The following is a 19,981-nucleotide window of genomic DNA, read 5'->3' as shown; positions in this document are numbered from 1 at the left end:
GTTGGCCATTGAACGACCACTCATGGCAGCTCACGGTAGCTCACGCTGGCTGCCGGCCAGCCCCACTGCAGCCTGCGCTGTCACCGGCGACTCACGGCAGCCCAGCTCCAGCTCGAGCTGCTGTTCACCATCTTAGCTGTAGAGGGCGCAGCATCACTGGCATATGTGGGATCCGAACCGGGGCCCTACTGCTCAGAGCTTGTGCTCCCAAGCCAGCTCTTAACCAATGAGCCACTCAACCGGCCCGCAAACTTTTTTATAGGTAGAAACAATACATTCTAAAATAACAATAAAATGTATAGCATAGTAAATACATAAACCAGTAACATAGTCATTCATTATCATTATCAGGTATTTTGTACTGTACATAATTGTATATGCTATACTTTATACAACTGGCTGCTCGGTAGGTTTGTTTACACCAGCATTACCACAAACACATGAGTCATGCGCTGCTCTATGGCATCACCACAGCTAGGACATTATGAGGCGAAAGGAATTTTTCGGCTCCATTATAATCTTAGGGGACCACTGTCATACATGCAACCCATCCTTGGCTGACATGTTGTTGTGCGGTGCATGACTGTAGTACATTTTTTAGGGGAAACCAGTTTGGAACTATGACTTAAGGAAATGTGACATGATAGGCAGAAGAATAAAGGTATTCTAGGCAGGTATGGAGACAGGAAGACCAGGTGCAGACAGCCAGCTTGCTCAGAATGAAGGACAGAGGGGTGGATACAGTTAATGACAGATGCATTGGGTCAGGCTGGCTGGTAAGCAGCAAAAAAAAAAGTTCCCAGATTAGATCTGGAAGGTCATAGGGACCCACCAGAGGTCATGCGATGAACATAATTAGAACATCAGAAATTGAAAACTAATTAAACCACTATAGAACAATAGAGAAAATAAGAGGATAAGGGGTCACAAGTACCTCATTAACAAAACTCAAGTACAGTCTTCCAAGGAGTAGATAGAAAGAAGCATTAAAAGGATTGTCTCTGTGTGGGGAGGGGCCTTTATACCTCTCCCCTCTTCTTGACCCCGGTGGCTCCCACAATTTTGCCCACCCTGGTGGGGAATGCAGCTAGAATGCCCTTTGGCCGTTTCCCTATTCAGTCCCAGGCTTAGGCAAAAAACTCTTATTTCTGGTGTCAGAAATTATCAAAGTTACATTGTCTTTTCTAAAGGTATCTTTATTAAAACTAAGAAAAAGTGACCAAGAAAAAATACAAACAGCTAAACACTAGTCAAGTCTCCAAAACACAGTGCAGGTTTCTGCTCCTGTAATTGCTAACTAACAGATCCTGAGGTTCCAAATCCTATTTTAGAGAATCCTGTTTTGGAAGTTCCTTTTAGAAACCTATACAGAATAGATAAGCAGAAACTGATACAGAATAGATAAGCAGCTTGCCCAAGGCCACACAGGTAGAGAGTGGCTGAGCAAGGATTCAAACCCAGGCTTCTGCGTCTATGCTCTTAGCAATAACTACCCCATGTTGGAAATTTGCCTCTTGACGTTTAAATGATAGGAAAATGCTTCAAGATATGTGGAACCTATTTATACTTGCTTTGGAGAAATAACTGATAAGTTTTTAAATCTGGTTTTCAGCTACCAGCAGATTAGAAACAGGGTAGAATGCAAAAAGCAGGCCCATTAGCAGCCCTCAAAAGTAAGAGCAGCCCGAGAAGAAAACAGGAGAAAACTCAAACAGCACTGTTGCCCAGAGCCATTTATTATGCATTCTGCGGTCATTATCGAGCACTTGCTAAGTGCCAGACACATTCTTCATGCTGAAGCTACAGCAGTGAACAAGGCAAAAATCCCTCCCCTTGTGATCCATACATTCTAATGGGGAAGACGTTATAAACAGATACATATTTTATGACAGATAGTGACTGTGGCTCTGAAGAAAATAAAGCAAGGTACCAGGGCACGAAGTGATGGGAACAGCTCTTTACATAGGGTGGTAAGAGACAGTCTGTCTGAGGAGGTGGCATGTGAGCTGGGACCCAAATGAAGTAACGGGGCCAGCCACATGTATATCTAGGAAGGGAACAGCTTTAGACTTTGTTGGAAATGTGTATGGTTAATTGTATATGCTAAACATTAAAAATAATGGAAATACCATCTTTAGTTTCCAGCCCAGCAAAGGAAATAAAGAAAATTCAACCTAATGGGGGGGAAAAAAAAGAGGAGAGGAAAAAGCCAAAAAAAAAAAAAAAAAAAGAAGCAGTCTTTACAGAAAACACAATATAATGTACATGGAATAATTTCAAATATATCAAAAATCACAATAAACAGAAATGGACTAAAATGATTAATAAAAGCAAAGGTTATCAGTTTATTTTTTTTAAGCAAAATTGTCCGTAGCCATGACAACCAACATCATAGCAATGGTATATCAAATAGAGTACTTCAGTAAGCCGCTTGGTTTTGCACAGTTGTGAAAAATAAATGTTGACGTTTTTAAAATGTGATTTTTGATTGTCATTTTGCTTTGTTCTCATACTTAGCCATTATTGGACCTCCTAGACTGCAAGTAGAGGTGTTTGCTACGTCTTTATATATACGTTTCACAGCCCCTAAAACTGCGAAGGACCTTGAAACATGGACTGCAAGGAATATTTATGACTCATGGGTTTATAATGTGCAATATTGGAAGAATAGCTCTGATCAAAAGGTAAGCTTGGCAAATCGTACGTGATTCAAATATAGGCCTCCTGTTCTTTGCTTACTGTTGGTCTGAGGCCAGGACAATGGAGAGAGGAGGCTAGGAAGCCACCTCGTCAGGGTCTTTCAAGGTGGCAGCACCTTAAGGTCCAGAGGATCTAAGGCCTGGTCCTCTGAGCGCCGGAAGTTCCCAGTCTGAGGGATGACCAGTCTCGCTGGCTCACGCTTCCCAGACCCAAGGGAACTGTGCAGAGCTGACTTCTAGGACGCTGGCTCAGTGAGAGCCGGCGTTTCTTTCCCCAAAGGGAAGTTGCGGGAGAAGGCAGAGCTGACTCAGCAGTTGGCTGGGGGAACTTGGAATCAGCTGAATCAGGTGATCAGCTGAATGACTACGGCTTCATGGCATGAAGCCTCTGCCTCGCATGCACCACAGAATAGTCAAAGTCATGGTCAGGGAGCCCCACCCCTGCACACTGGACGAACAGTGTCACATTTTACCTGTTTGACCCCACTTTTCCCCATTGCTCTCCTCCTTTTCAGGGGACAGTTTCTTTGAAAACATGGGCTAGGAGTGGAAAGACCTGGTTGGAGTGTTGCCCCTGCCACTATGTGACTCTGGTCATTCATGTTCTTGACCTCAGCTTCCTCATGTCGGCAGAATGGGCGTAATAATCCTGTTCATTAATAAAGGGGGGATAATAATGTATTTCATAGGATTATTGGGGGATTTAATGGCATAATGAAAAAAATAAGCTGGTCTCATTGCCTGACCAATGTATATGGCAGTCCAGAGGTCCCTTCCCCTTTTGTAGACATGTTAAGGTTAGTTTCATTCATCCTGGATCAAGTTTCATTCTTATACTCAGTGCTTCTGAGCTGAATGCCTTTTGTGGTCCTAAACTGACTGACATATATGTTATGTCAGTTAAGTTGCATATATGTTATCTCTTCTACATTAAATGTTGATTTTATCACTTAATTCTCAAGAGTTTGGGAGGAAAGGGTCACCCATGTGTACTGGATTATGAATGATGTAATTAAATTTATATGTACATATTGCATAGCCCCAAAGAATCTCAAGTTAACTTTTTCCTTCAGAAAACGCTCCATTAAATGGCGTAAGATATCTGCCTTCTTCGCAGAATAGACGATTTTGCTTATAGTCAAGACCCAGGAAATGTATGCCTACAGAGCAATATAGAATAATGTGATTTATGGTCACTTATCAAATGCAGCTGACAGTTAAGCTCTGGGATGCAAATATAAAGACAGATGGACCTGCTCAAGGAGTTAGCAATGTACTTTAAGGATTGGATTCCACAGTTAATGGTACCTTGGCTGAATGCCTCCTGCACCAAGTATGAAATGCAAAGCCCAGCTTATCTTCAGCTTCTTATCTAGAAGATGCCCACAGAACAGGCATCTGGTTACACATTTGTGCAATCACTCAGCCCATTGTGTGGATGCGTTTGATGTGACATGCTGAGTGTTGGGAAGGCTGTCTGCTCCCCAGTTCCTTACCGGTGCCCGCAGTGTCACCATGACCAGTTTATATGTGCTATAGACTGAATGTTTGTGTCCCCCACCCCAAATTCATATGTTGAAACCTAATCCCTAATGTGATGATATTAGGAAGTGAGGCCTTTGAGAGTTGATTAGGTCATGAAGGTGGAGTCCTCACGAATGAGATTTCTGCCTTTATGCAAATAAAAGACCCCAGAGATCTCCCTCGGCCCGTCCTTCCATGTGAGGACTCAGGAGAGGACTGCAGCAATGAACCAGAAAGTAGACCTTCATGAGACACCAAATCTGCTGGTACCTTGATCTTGGACTCCCAGCCCCCAGTACTGTGAGAAATAAATGTTTATAAGACACACCCAGTCTGTGGTATTCTGCTATAGCAGTCCTAAAGGAATAAGACAGTCTGGTTCTCTTTTAGAATGCACATGTTTCTGAGAGGGTGCCATGTTAGATCCTGGAACTGATAACATGAAAGACTTTTGGAAATTCTATTGCTTCCTGATGGGAGAAATTGAGAAGATAAAACCAGCAGTTGCCCAGAAGTGAAGGAAGGCTAGAAAAAAGCAATCAGAGGGGATTGGATCAGGTCCTTCACATCTGTGCTGCCTTCTTTCCTGCCTGCCACTCATGGGTCAGCCTCTGAATTTAGTCTTTGAAAAAAGAGCATTGTAAGGTTTTAGAGGTATTGGATTTCTAGAAATGAAAGCCTGGACTTTTCGGGTTTTATTTTTGTTTTTAATTATTAGGAGTTATACCATACTCTTCATGTGTTCAATTGGTATAATCCAATTCTTGCCCTCAATGAATTTGGCTTCTCATATAATAAAGGAATATAGACAAGATGTCAACAAACCCAACCCCAAAAGGAAAATAATCAATTACTACAGTAAAAAAAGTCTGTGCTCACTTCCTGTTGAAGTTCCTATTCCTATAGCAAATTGTGCATAGGACCCTTCTGTAAGGAAATTAACAACCATGATGCAAATGCAAGTAGTATTTACTCCTGAATTCCCTTTATTTCACTGGAAACTATTTTGGATTCTCAACTTCAGGAATAGATCATCAATTAGGATATCTTATATTTAGATTAGACTAAGGTAAGTCAGGGATGCCCCCACCAGAGGCAGGCAGTGGTTTGTGCCTTCGAGGTGAGGTGGGCCACTGGATGCAGGCAACCCGGGTACACAAGTGGAGAAGTGATTCTGAGGAGAACCCCGGACAGCAAGAGTCAGACACATGCTCTAGACTTAGAAAACCACATTGAGTCTTGCTGTAGATGATGACCATCTACAGTGTGTTAGCTCGGGCTGCTGTAACCAAGCGCCATCAGCTGGGCTACTTAAACAGCAGAATGTATTGCCTCAGGGTTCTGGAAGCTAGAAATCCAAGAGAGATGTCAGCAGGGCTGGCTCTTCTGAGGCCTCTCTCCCAGCTTCTAGTGGTCTGATGTCAACCTTCGGTTCCTTGGCTTGTAGAAGCAGCACCCCATCTCTGCCGACATCTTCACAGGGAGTCCTCCCTGTATGCATGTCTTTGTCCAAATTTCCTCTTCTGATAAGGACATCAGCCATGTTGGATTAGGCCCCCTAATGACCTCATTTTAACTTGATTACCTCTATAAAGACCCTATCTCCAACTAAGTCACTCACTAAGGCACTACAGCAGCGGTTCTCAACCTTCCTAATGCCACGACCCCTTAATACAGTTCCTCATGTTGTGGTGACCCCCAACCATAAAATTATTTTCGTTGCTACTCTATAACTGTAATTTTGTTACTGTTATGAATCGTAATGTAAATATCTTTTTGTTTTCAGATGGTCTTAGGCGACCCCTGTGAAAGGGTCGTTCGACCCCCAAAGGGGTCGCGACCCACAGGTTGAGAACCGCTGCTCTACAGGGTTAGGATTTCAATATATGAATTCGCGGGGAAAGAGGGAACCAATTCAACCCGTGCAACTAGTTTATCTTTTTTAAGGAAGAAGTGGGGTGGTTTGTATGTCATTTAAATTAGAGAATTCAAGAAATGAGATGGTTTGTCAGTATCACAGTCAGGACTTGCCCTGTCCCTTAGAATGGGACCCCTGAAATGGGCTGGCAGCCATGCCTCACTCCTTCATCTCCCTATGTTGAGCCTGAAGTAAAGATTATAACTGGGAAGTTCGGGGGGGGCGGGGAAGATGGCGTCCCTTCACTCCTGAGACGTGCTCTTATTTTTGTCTTTGTTACTAGTATCTAGTTACTACTGAGTATGACTTGAAGGTCCTCAAAGATCTTGAGCCATGGACAGTGTACTGCGTTCAAGTTCAAGTGTTTCTTACCGATCGAAACAAAACCGGTCCATGGAGTGAGCCTGTCTGTGAGCAGACCAAGAGTGACGGTGAGTCTTGAGATGCACCGCCTGTAATTCTTCTCCTCTGAGCATTTTAAATAGCTTTGTAGACTCCCGAGTGTGAGGGTTGGAAGGCTCCTCAGACATCACCACGTCTAACGCAAACTCCCCCTTAGTTCAGCCCTGACTGATGGGCTTGTGAGGCAGCGTGTTCACTCAGACCAGAGGGATGGAGGGACACGTCTTCCTTCCGGGGAGCTGAGGTCTGCCTCCGTGCGCCCATCTCCGCTGTGCTCATTCTGTCCTTGAAGCAAGTGTCATCAGTCCTCCCAAGAGTGCCCAGCAGAGGTTGGCCCTGTCACACCCCCCAGGAGCCTTTCCTTCCCAGGCTGCATGCCTCCACTTCCTCCTGACGCGTGACAGGAAGGGAGTGTTTGGAAAACCTGTCACTCCTCCGCAAGCACTGCTTGTTTCAGAGTCCGTCGTCCAGTACGGTCCCGGGACCTGAATACTCCTTCACAGCATCTAGCAGAGTGCCTCCACACTTGGCGTTTCTTGAGAGAAAACAAAGAAGGAGGAAGGGAGGGAGCAAAAGAGAAAGATGGAACCAGTTGGCCTGGATACTGTGATTATTTACATGCAGATGCGTTGCAGTCGCAACCAAGGTGGCAAAAACTCATGGCCTAGAACGTCTGCACACAAATGAGAGGCCTTTTGATGAATTAAAGAAGTAGTTGAGAGGCTCAGCCAGCTCAGACCATGGAAGGGTGAGCGTGTGTGGGGCCACTCCTGGCCATTTTCATTCACCACAGCCCTCCTGGGAGCAAGGCATTCAGCTGGGGCCACAGAAACCCAGAGGAAAGCAAGAAAGAATTCCCTGCAGAGGGACAGCAGACCTTTTCATCTCTTGTGTCGCTGTGCAGGTCTGAGAAGATGGCAGTGCTGCGCTGGCATTGATTCATCACTGCGGCTTGTCAAGTTCTTTTTGAATGTTGGTTTTGGTCATTGAACACATTTCTTCCCCCAATTTTGCTTTGTCTCATCTCCTGGTTTTCTAGGAAGAGCTCCAGGATCCTTACCAGACTGTCGCTTAAGCCACTGGTGTGTTCCAGGACACACTTTCCTTTAGACTGCTTAGCCGCTCGCTTACTGGTCACCAGTCCATCTGACGGTGGTGCCCTGTTATGTGAGCTGTTTCAATTCATTGTCCACAAAGTCATTGTGAAAGACTTTGCAGATACCAGCTGAAATCAACACCCAGTGCCAGGTGCAGCACTGCCCCACCTGTGTCCTGTGAGTATCTAGTGTCTCCACTTAAGAGCCCTGTAGCCAGGTATGCTTGGAGGACGGTGCACTGTATTTCTCTCTCAGAAAAGTCGCATATTTGACCTTTCAACACCTTGAAGGGTTAGCATTCTAAGGAACACAGCTTGGGAAAAACCAGCCCCATAATACGCCATAATTTACCAACAAGCCACTGGGTGCTAATTTCTTCCTGGTGCCCTAATGTTATCATGTTTAGTTATCATCCTTATCTTTTTTAAGGGTATGTAATGAACCACTTCTTTATCCATTCTGGAATGTTCGTATGTTTTCTGGAGATCAGTATCAAGTTTACTGGCCTGTAGTTCCCTGAATCTTCTTGGTTTTTTGGGGGGTTTTTTTTCCTCTTCTTTTGTAAAGGCACAAATGATTTGCCTGCATCCAGGATTCTTTCGCCTCTCCCAGACACATGCTCTCTGCAGTGTCATCCGAGCTGTTCTGCAGTTGTATTAGCCAGCTTTCTCAGGACTGCAAAGCCACTCAGAAGCTGAGAAGACTTCCTGTCTCTCAGGAGGGAATTCTCTTAGCACACTCCTTGCTTTGTCAGTCGCCCCAGTTCAGCGGCTTGCCTCTGGAGGGGTCCACTGAAGGATCACCCACTAAGTGACGAAATCCAGACATTTTTATAAAAATATGACCCATTGAAAACCGGCTTTAGTCAAACATCATTTTAGGTTTGCTTAAACAGAGTAATTCATTTAAACCTCACAACACGTTTTCAGGGAGAGCATTTTAAGAATCTTCTCCCCTTTTACAGACTGGAAAATGAAGGCTCAGAGAGACGAAAGGTGCTCCAATGTAAATCACAGAACACTTTCCCTGTCATTTACTACCTGCAGATTAATTCCATAGGTGAGCAAAGTCATGATGTTCCCTGCGGATTAAACAGAGACAGGTGGTCTGCCCGACAGCACGGTCAGATGCAGCTGACACAAGCTAGAAAGCTTTATGCAGAGGGTGCCGGTTAATAGATTCTCCCACAATTCACAGCCTGTGTAAAGCAGTGTCCTCTCTCCTTCCCCTTTTCTCCCTCAGGGTGAGTCTCAAAAGCATCTTTTGAATTGTGTCAGCATCAACCAGGTGTGCTTGTGGACTGTCCTTGTCTAAGATGCTACGATGGCCTAGCTGGAGCGACAAGGAGACCCAGCGGCTGGCCGCCAGGGGCTCATCACAGTGTCACCAGCAGTGCCAGGGTGGGCCCAGCAATCAGTGTTCAATGAGCGATTCTGAGGCATTGCCCCGTTAGAGACCCTCGAAATATTAAAAGGAAGGACAGATGGACGTGAATCCTGGAACTCCCTCAAGGGCTGGGATGTCAGCTCCCAGGTCCATCTCCTCTTGTCTGCTAGGGTGCAGCCTGGGGCCGCTCCAGCCTGCTCACTGTCCCATGACCCTGCACTCACCAAGGAAGCACACGTGTGCTTTGAACATGTTGAAAGTGTAGGTTAGAAGGCACCACCCCTTGATTCTAGTAAATGAAACAAGAATTCATAGGGGAACTTGGAAAAGGAGTTCCTCTGAAATCACAAGCTGGAAAGACTATGAGGTCACTGCCAGAGTGAATGAAAACATAATAGGACCAGGGAGGAAGGGCAGCGGCCGAGAAGATACGGCAGGCTCCTCCCAGCCGCTCCCCCTCTCACAGTCGCACCTCCATTATCAGATATCTAAGGAGTGTCTGTGAGCCCCTGTGCTAAGTGCTGGGAAGGCCAGCAGGTGGCTGCACTTGATGTAGCTCTAGGACCGTTTGCTGTCTGTTTCAGGGCTCTTGATCTGCCCTGTGTCAATAGAAATTGACGTTGCCCCCACAAATAGTCCCTTTAAAATGGCTTGCTCTTAAAGGGCAGGGTTTGTTCTCTTGGCCTCTCTCAGCACCAAACGCTTTGGGTCTTGACCCGGAGGGTGGTGCTGGTTGTCAGGGGTTGGGCATAGGGAAGTGAGGTGGCCAGGGCAGCTGGAAAAGGGACCTAGTATTGAACCAGAGGAGCGAGGACCACAAAGGACCTGGGTGACATCCTGGATACTGTCAGAGATAAAGCCGGGCGTTCGTTAAAGCGGTAAAAACAGGTTTCACTCAGTGAGGGCTTCAGGAAGGGAAAGAGCTAACTGGGCATTTTAAAGGAATGAGGGAGGAGAATGGAGAAGCGCAGTCAGGGAAGTGAAAAACCCGGTGAGACGGTGGGCCAAGGTCAATGCGATTAGGCCAAGGTCAATGCGATTAGGCCAAGGTCAATGCGATTAGGCCAAGGTCAATGCGATAGGCCATCTGTGTCTAGTGCTAACTGGCATCTATCGATGGAGCCTTCTACCCTCCCACAGAGGCTGGGAGACAGGCCACTCCTTCCTTATTACATTTTACAGGGATGGCTTTCCGGTCCTTGAGAAACACACGCCCGGGTTGTAGGAGATTCATGCACATCTCAGGGAAAGAGGAAAAACTCACAGCTTTCTCTAGTAAAGGCTCTAGGAAGGGAAGGTCAGATGTTGGTGGGACAAATGGAAAGTTCTTTTGGCATCCTTGAGTTTTTCCAGGCAGGAACTTAAGAGGACGCTGCGTCGCCCCAGCAGCGTGGCCTAAGCCTGCTAGAAGCCACGCTCGAGTTTGGGGGTCTGAGTGCAGGGGTTTCGGTGGAGCCATCTGTGCTGAGAGCTTTAGCAGTTCTCAGTAAAAAAACGCTACAGTACATGCGTTTCATTGGGGCCCTGGGGCCCAGGGAAGTCCCGTTTTCTGCTTCCAGGTAGAAGAGATTTATCCAGAATGGGAGGCCCCTCGCTACCTACCCTGCGAGTGGGGAAAGTGGATCAGAGTTCTTGCTTATTATTGTTTTTGTGTGTATCAGCCATCGTGCCAGAAGCCACACTTGGGAGAGGCTAGGAAAGGGGTGAAACTTGTTGGGAAGCTCTAGACCCTCAAACAGCTGTGTGTTTCCTCACACCTTCTGAGATGAACCTATGGGCCCTGTTTTCAGGCACTGCCATTGGAGCGTGATGGTGAAAACACTGTTCAGGTCACCGTGACTCAGTCTGTATGTGACAAGAATGTAACCCACTCCGTCCTCCCTGCAGAAACAGGCCTGTCCTGGCTCATCATCGCCGTGGTCCTCATAGTCTCCATTTTCGTGGCCTGCCTGCTTCTCTTCGGCTGCTTCGCCCTGCTGTGGTACATCTACAAGAAGACCAAGCAGGCCTTCTCCCCTGGGAACTCGCTTCCGCAGCACCTGAAAGAGGTATGTGGTGGGGGGAGCCCGGTGTGGATTGGAAACCCTGATTGGGAGGAGTTTTCCCCTCTAAGTCCGGGCCACCTAATTCAGGCCAGCGCGTTTCCCTGGAGAGTGACCCACGTCCTTACATGCGGGTCCATTTCCTGGTGCCCGATTCGGGCACATCTGTGGTCACAGCCCTAACAGAGGAGGCAAAGCTTGTTCCAGAAGCTGTCCCTCCAACTTGGACATCGTCCCCTCTCTGACCTTCCCTGCCTAAGGCCCCAGGCCATCGGGGAGCAAAGGTGATGATGGTTCTGGGACAGGAAGAGAAAAAGCAGAGCTCAGAGTAAGAAAGAAGACGCTAAACTAAGTGCCAGCGAACAGCTGGGGGAGCGAGAGGAGAGGAGCAGGTGTGTTTCCAGTGTGGGGATGTCTGAGAGAGGGATGTGCAATGTAGACTTTAGGGAAGCTCTTTTCCAAAGGTTAGGACAGAAGAAAGGATGTGCCTGGGTAGAGACCGTACAACTGCAGAGGCCCGCGGAAGTGAAATTCTGGATGTACACCAACACTTCAAAACGAAAACATGCCAACCAAGCCCCAAAGAACCTACCTTTAGTCTCATTTGCTAGGAAACAGACTCTAAGATGGAGATTTGTCTTCAAAAGGCATAGCGGGGAGTACCCTTGGGAATAATACCTCTAAGGGTGTGAGGGCAGCAGGATGGTGGGGGGACAGAGAGGCTGAGCTGTAAGGCAGTCACAGCAGAGGCCTCAGCCACTCCCGGGGGCACCTGGAGCTGGGATGGCCCTTTCAGGGTGTCCCAAGCTGAGGCAAGAGGGCCTGTGAACCCGGCATTAACCCTGGGCTGGATGTGGGCTACCCCCGGGAAGGGGGCAAAACCAAGGGAACTTTCTGGGGAGACGTTCAACTGCAAGACGGCAGCAAACAGTGCCCTCAGCACCTAGGGAGCGGGTGTCCTCCCTGAAGGAGGTCTGGGAGGCACATCACAGCCTCCCAGGAACTTAAGCGTCGATTGCATTCTACCCCTTGTACCACCGGACCCATGGGAGCAGCTCCTCCCGGTGTCAGTCCCTCTCTTCTCCTGGGGAAGTGGGTCTCAGGAGCACAAGTCACACACACTCAAGATCTGGCTGCTCTGCTGTCCCTTGTACAGACCCCCTGCTACCACGAGTCTCTGCTGACCTGATTGGGTGACCCAGACCCTCAGCTCTGCGAGGTCTCAGCCTGCTCAGCCCATGGCTGCTGCATGTCACCACTTGCCATCAGAACTGGGCCGGGGACCACCACGGGTCGCCCGGTGCCTCTGAGTACCCACCGTTATGTAACAGCAGCCTTTCCTCCCCTTGATGACCGGGGTGGTGACTCTGTTCCTTGCCAGCTGGTTTCTTGGCGTGTGAGCCTGACATGAGACAGTGGCAGCCGTGATTTCAAATCTAACGGGATTCCTACCGTGTTCCCTGGTGGGGACTCTCTCCTTCTGGGAACCCTCTAGACCAGATATCGGCAAACTTTTTTAAAAAGGGCCAGTAGCAAATATTTTAGGCTTTGCAAGCTAAGAGGCAAAATTGCGATGTAGGTTATGTAAGTACTTATATAACCACTTAAATGTAATGATTTGAAACTCTAAATCCATTCTTAAACTCTTGGGCCATGGATTTGGCCCATGGGCCATAGTTGGCTGACCCTGCTCTAGATGGACAGAGCCTAAAATGACTTGGCCAGGGAGCACCAGTTCCCCAGGCAGGTCACGGAGTGCGGTAAGCAGGGCCACTGGTCCCTCCACCCCTCTGCCCAGGGGAAGGCTTTCTCCTTGCCCCTCCTCCATTCTGGACTCCCCGGTTGGGACTCTAGTGCTACAGCAGGCCTTTTGGGGTTTGTGACACACGCCACATCCGCCTCGCTGTGCTCCACATTTGTCCTTTCCCTCCCTGTTCATCTGGTCATAGGACCCGTCCCCCTGCGTGATCATGATGTGAACAGAGGGGACATCCTGATGCAGCAGGGGTAGATGGCAGGGGAGGCCTGGCCACCTGCACGCAGGCCCTTTGACCTCATCTTAGGACCTGGTGGGTCTGACAGGCCTCACGGTGGTCAGTGCTGGTGGCATGGTCACTTGGTATCCCGTGACCAGAGGCCCCATGTCTACCAGTCCCCATAGCACTCCAGGACCGGATTTCCACATAGGCTCTAATTTTCCAGGGCAGGTGGCCCTGCCTGGCCCGGGACTATATGATGTGCACTGTGACGCTCTCAGATTTGCTATCAACTCCACCCAGCCTCTTTCTCCACCACAGACCTGCCAGGGGTTCAGGTACTGTGTTGTCAAGTACCACGTAACTGAGCGCAGGCCTTGGGACCCCTGCATCAGCCAGCATGCGATGTGGCCAGGGCAGCTTGCTCATAGCCCATGCCTTCTGCAGGGCCCTTTCCTACTCGGGGTCCCCCTCAGGGGGCAGCCTTCTGTGTCACTCTACCAGCACACTGGAGTTGTATTCCTCGGAGTGGAACATGCTGCCTCCAGCGCCCACAGATGCCGTCTAGCACAGTGCCGCCTCCTTAGCAGTGGCAGGGCGAGACACAGTAGTCGGTCCTTACTTTGGAGAGGATGTCCTGACACGCCGTACTCCACAGGACCCCTAAAACTTCGCTGATGTGGCAGGTCCCTGAATCTTCACAGGGTAGTTCCCCACCCTCTGAAGTGCGTCTTACCAAGGCCTTGTCACTTCTTGCTCCTTTGATCCTGTTCACCTGTGGTCATGAGAGCTGATGTCAGGCCTTGTCCCCACACCAGCCAGTCGGCTGATACTCACCCCTGGGAAGGACATGCACCCTTGGGCGAGGCGACTCCCTTCCAAGGAGGACAGTTTCTGGAGAGGGACTTCCCTGTGAGCGGCTCCAGCTCCAGTGCTCTTCGAGCTGGGGAACCCTTCACCACGAAGGGGGATCTGGGACCCATGACCCTAGGCACATGTTTCAGAGCCACTGGGACCTCTGACAAGAGTGCTGACAACACGGCAGCCCCAGAATGAGCCAAGAATCTTCTAGAGGTGAAACTTGAGAAAGCACATTTGCAGCAGGAAAAACAGAGAGGCCGCCCTTTGCTCTGAGTAGGAAGTGTTTTGCTCTTGGAGAATCAAGAGGAAACACAGCTATTCACCTGCTATTTTTGCTTCTGGCTTCACCATCAAAGAGGCTGGTCAGACAGGAAAGGACAGATGGGGCGACGTGCAAATCAAAGCATAGTATAAAGGGACCATTGGCATGAACTCTCTCTCACCTCCAAGACTAGAGGACTTTGCAGGCTTGACTGTGGAGCCAGCCCCCACATATCAGAAGTATGGGCGGGGCCGCTGGAGAAAGGGCCCGAGGAGCTAGGAGCAGATCAGGGTCCTCACGTGCAATGCTCCAGTGTGACTCAATGTAGAGAATCCATTACCCACGGCCCAGAGAGAAATTTTGAGGTAGGGAGATTTGCTGGGGATGGGAAAAGGCAACAGTGAGATTTATCCAACACGGACATATTGAGCCGACAACCCGTTTCTGTGTGTGCGTTCAGCCAGGAGACAAGCCTGGCCTTTGCTTTCTTGAGATTTACCGCATCTTCTTTTGTACTTCTCCACCCCTTTCCCAGGAGAATCAAGGGGAGCTTGTAGTCTGTTCTTATGAACCCACCGGATCTGACGATTTGGAGAGGTTCTTCCTCTGCCCCTAACCCCCGCCTCATTTTTTGCCCAGCAGAGATATGGACATAATTCCTCTTTGCCCCTCCCCACTTCCACTGGGCGGGTCAGGACTCAGGGGAGAGAGCCCGCAAATCCACGCCAGTAGATTAAATCATAGGAAAGGGTGGAATGTAGAGATTACATTAAAAATTAGGGAGTGGAGGGATCAATTAGAGATGGAACCAGGGATAAAAGGCTGGAAGGGACCGGTTAAAAATTCAGTGCTTTGAAGAGTGCTTCCCCGCCTCATCCTGAAGATTAAGAGCATTGTGGGCCTACAGGGATAAAAATGGAGAACGTGAAATCAGCAGACAGTTCAGGAAACAGAAGTGCATCTTCATTGTTCAAAGAGTCGGAGAGACAGGGATGATTTGATGGTGGTCTCTGCCTAACTAGCCCCGACGGCTGGGAGAGAAAAACCCATGAGGAGTCGGTGTCCATAAAACGTGCTAGACAGAAACCCAGCGTGAGCCACGTATGTTTTAAATTTGCTAGCAGCCCCATTTTTTCAGAAAGTAAAAAGGAACAGGTGGCATTAATTTATTTTCTATAACGCAATATATCCAAACTATTCCAACATGTCATCCACCTTTTAAGAAATTATGGAAATATTTACATTCTTTTTTCACACAAAGTCTTAAGACTCTGGTATGTATTTTGCCCTTAGCACACAGGTTGATTTGGACTTGCCACATTTCTCATGGCTACCATACTGGACAGTGCAGGACGGAGGGCTGGAACTGAGGGACACACGGGATGCTGGGAGCACCCAAGGGGCCCCCCTAACTCAGTCTGAGGATGCCTGGGAGATTCTGTTGGTTATTTCAAGACACATTTATCCCATGCCTGTGACATCCCTGCTTCCTAAAAATGACACCCAGTCTGTGTCAGGGCCACAGCAGCATGAGTGGCCTAAACATTTCCCTCCCAGTTGACCTGCGATCCCTTAGATTTGTTGTTGCTTTTTTTAGAATTGTGGTAAAATACACATAACAAAATTTACCGTCTTAACCATTTTGACATGTACAGTTTAGTGGCGTTAAGTACAGTCATATTGTTGTGCAACCATCACCACCATCCATTTCCAGAACTTGCTCATCACCCCAGACAGCAACTCTGTACTCGTTAAACAATCGGTCCCCATCCCCCACTACCCCCAGCCTCTAGAAACCACCATTCTCCTTTCTGTCTATGATTTTGACTATTTTAGTTCCTTCATATAGGTGGGATATACAGTATGTGTCCTTTCATGCCTGGCTTATTTTACTTAGCATAATGTCCTCAGGGTTCATCCATGTTATAACATGTATCAGAATCTCCTTCCTTTTTAAAGCTGAATAATGAAGTGTGTGCACATACCATACTTTGTTTATCCATCTTTTCCACCCTTTGGCTATTGTGATTAATGCTACAGTGAACATGGGTGCACAAGTATCTCTTTGAGACCTTGCTTTCATTTCTTCTGGGTATTTACCATGAAATGGAATTATTGGATCATATGGTAATTCTCTTTTTAATTTTTCGAGGAACTCTCATACTACTGTTGTCACAATTTTTAAAAACAGCATTTTCTAGCCACAAGTTCTGTATAAAATCTTGGTAAGCCCAGAGAAAAAAATTCAGGGAATATTTGATAATTCACTTTCTTTTTTTCCTCCTGCAGTTTTTGAGCCACCCTCATCACAGCAGGCTTCTGTTTTTCTCCTTCCCACTCTCTGATGAGAGTGAAGTTTTTGACAAACTGAGTGTCATCACAGACGCCTCCGAAAGCAGCAAGCAGCCTGGGTACAGCTGCAGCCTCCGGACCCTGTCTGGGCAGGACTAGCCCTCAAGGTAGCCTCTGAGGAAGGGGGCACACTCTGGTGGGCACAGCAACCCCCTACTTCTCACAGCTGCCTCTCAGGGTGATCAGAGCAACAAACGTGGGCTGAGACCACCTGAGCAAGCCCCAGTAAGAACTCTCAGATGCTGGGACCATGTCTAAACAACCGAAGAGCTAGATTTTAAAGGCTTACTTGTCAAAAATACTCTATCTTGGGAACTTGCCACTTGATAAAGGCCTTAATGATTACAAAATAGTTGGCCACCGCGGACATAATTTTCAGCCTCTTACGCTCACTAATATAAGGAGCAGGTTTTGATTGTGAGAAATAAAAATATTTCAAAGGAGGAATAAAAACAGATGGTGTAAAATCCTACCAGACTGCCAATAGACTGATCTAAAAAACCACCTGACCTGAACAGTGGTCAGGAAGGGCTGTACAGAGCACAAGCTTTCTGGATTCTCAGGGATGCTTCGACTGGGTTTTGGTTCTTTACCTGTACCTGTTTCATATAGTGCTGGTGCTCTATTAAAATTTTATTCTCTAATCTGTGTGTGTTTGTGATACTCCATTTGCAGAATTGTCAGATGCGAAATGAGGCTCTTGGGTGCCATTTTTGAAAAAATAAAGCACACACACAAAAAATGTTTCTAGCAAGAAAGGAAGGGATAGTCATAGGCCAAAACCTAGAGAAGCTGGTGCTACCTTTCCCCTTGAGGCATTTGACAAACCCTGTAGATCGCAGCTACTCACCAGGGCTCAGGGGACAAAAAACAAAGCTTAGGGCTCACAAGGTGGGGTGTAAAGGAGACCTCCCCATAAATCTGAAATCCCAAAAAGCCATCCTCTTTGTATAAGGGTGAACCAGGAAGAAATTAATCCTATCCCACCCCTATATTAGTTTCCTATAGCTGCCATAAAGTACCACGAACTGGGTGACATAAAATAACAGAAATTTATTCTCTCACAGTTCTAGAGCCCAGAAGTCCAAAATCGGTATCAATAGGCTGAAGTCAAGGTGTCAAAGAAGTCTTCAGAAGTTCTAGGAGACGCTCCTTTGCCTCTTCCTTGCCTCTTTCCTTGCCTTTTCCAAATGCCTCATTCCTTGGCTTGTAGCATCACTCCAATTTCTGCCTCCGTATTCACATCACCCTCTCCTCTTCCATATGTGTGTCTCCCTCTGCCTCTCTCTTATAAGGACACTTGTGGTTGCATTTAACGGCCGCCCAGGTAATCCAGGATAATTTCCCCATCTCAAGATCCTTAATTTAATCTGAAAATACCCTTTTTTTCAAGTAAGGTCACATTCACAGGTGCCAGGGAGTAGGGCCTGATATCTTTGGGGTAGTTAATTCAGCCTACTACACATCCCCACCAGGGACTACAAGGAAACCTTTCTGGTTTTGGTTTTGTTTTCTAAGTGAAGGGGCAAAATATATCTTTCCTGAGAAGTTATAATAAACACAGTAGGTTCGCAGCCCCAAATCACATCATCTGGGTGGTCAAATAATACTTCAGGGTTCACTGTTAGAAATCACAAAACCCGAAAGGAAAACATCACAAGCAAGAGCGAAACCAGACCCGCAAAGACTTTAGGTCCTGATATATAAACAGTCAGAGATTATACAGCATGCCTCATACAGTTAAATAAATGTGAGGCGGGGGTGGTAGAAGAGGGTAAACCGGGTCAAATATATGGTGATGGAAGGAGAACTGACTCTGGGTGGTGAGCACACAATATGATATATAGATGATGGATTACAGAATTGTACACTTGAAACATATAATTTTACTAGCTGTTGTCACCCCAATAAATTTGAATTTTAAAAAAACTAAATGTAAGAAGGCATTGATAATGTCGGGAAAGCACAAGAGGCTGAATCATTCAGCTTTGTGGTGGTAACACATGAACCCCAAATCTCAGTGGCTTTTGAAAACCAAGACTTGTTTCTCGCTCATTTTATGTGTGTCTGGAGGTCAGGTGGGGTTCTGTCCTAATCTCGGTGACTTTTTCATTGTAGGATCTAGGCTGAAGGACATGCCAAGTGGGGAAAGAAATAAAACCCCCACAATTGTTCTTGAAGCTTCAGCTTGGGCATGGAGCGAGTCACTTCTGTCCACATTCCTTTGGCCAAAAACATGGCAGAGTCCAATATCAACAGAGTGAGGAAGTGTCGTACTCCCCAGGGAGGAACAGCAAGTTGCATAGCATCAGGCGGGAATGCATAATTCTCTTACAAGGAAGGGAGAGAATAATTGGGAGCAATAATTACAATCTACTACACACCAAGAAATGACCAAACATTTTGGGGAGAGGGAGCAAATAGACTTCTAGAAATGAAAAATATAATCATTGAAATTTAAAAGTCCAAGAATGTGCTTAACAGCAGATTAGACGCAGCTGAAGAGAGAATAAGTACACTGGACAGAAGGAAGCGTGTACTAGTCAGGGCTCTCCAGAGAAAGAGAGCCAATAAGATATGTGTGTGTGTCTATGTGGAGAGAAAGAAAAATTTATTTTAAGGAACAGACTTAAAATGTGATTTTCATATGATTGGGAAAGTTGGCAAGTCCGAAATATGTAGGGCAGACTGAGAGTTTGGAGACCCAGGTAGAGCTGATAATTCAGTTGAATCCAAAGGCAGTCTCAGGGCAAAAGCACCTCTTTCTCTGGAGACCTCAGTCTTTTGTCTCTTCAGGCCTTGAACTGATTGGTTGAGACCCACCCACATTATGGAGGGTAATCTGCTTCACTAAAAGTCTACTGATTTAAATGTTAATCTCATCTAAAACAAGACTTTTACAGCAACATTCAGATGTGTTGATTGTTGATCGATCAGATATCTGTGTACCATGCCCTAGCCAAGCTGACACAAAATTAACCAGCAGGGGGAAAGCAAATCTGAAGTCATTATCAAGGGTACATACAGTACAGAGAAACATTAGGATGGAAAATATGTGAGGTTAAGATATAAGCTATATGAAAGACAGAGTGAGATAATCTATTACATGTCTAATCAGAGTTTCAGAAGGAGAGGTGAGAAAGGATGAGGCAAATGCAATACAGGCATGCCTGATTTTATTACACTTCACTTTACTGTGCTTCACAGATACCGCATTTTTTTACAAATTGAAGGTAAGACCCTCCATCAACAATAAGATTATATCTCGCTGAAGGCTTGGATGACAGCATTTTTTAACAAAATATTTTTAATTAAGATATGCCCATTGTTTTGTTATATATAATAGTACTACACACTTAACAGACCACAGTATAGTGTAAATATAACTTTTATATGCACTAGGAAAGCAAAGAACCTATGTGACTCGCTTGACTGAGATATTTTATTGCAGTGGTCTAGAAC

General features: G+C 46.7%; 1 protein-coding gene across 1 annotated transcript in view; it reads left to right on the top strand.

Moving 5' to 3' along the window:
• IL10RB (interleukin 10 receptor subunit beta) overlaps nt 1–17,163 on the top strand; it is a 24,833-nt gene extending 7,670 nt beyond the window's left edge. The window contains exons 3-6 of the mRNA XM_019626949.1: nt 2,518–2,684; nt 6,425–6,572; nt 10,914–11,074; nt 16,457–17,163. Of these exons, the coding sequence (XP_019482494.1) occupies nt 2,518–2,684; nt 6,425–6,572; nt 10,914–11,074; nt 16,457–16,618 (638 nt within the window). The 3' untranslated portion in view covers nt 16,619–17,163. The remainder of the gene's footprint in view (nt 1–2,517; nt 2,685–6,424; nt 6,573–10,913; nt 11,075–16,456) is intronic.
• The last annotated feature ends 2,818 nt before the right edge of the window (nt 17,164–19,981 follow it).

Source organism: Hipposideros armiger, unplaced genomic scaffold, assembly GCF_001890085.2.
Source record: "Hipposideros armiger isolate ML-2016 unplaced genomic scaffold, ASM189008v1 scaffold_695, whole genome shotgun sequence".
Taxonomy (NCBI): domain Eukaryota; kingdom Metazoa; phylum Chordata; class Mammalia; order Chiroptera; family Hipposideridae; genus Hipposideros; species Hipposideros armiger.
The sequence above is the reverse complement of the archived record's forward strand: the minus strand, read 5'-3'. Positions and strand labels throughout refer to the sequence as shown.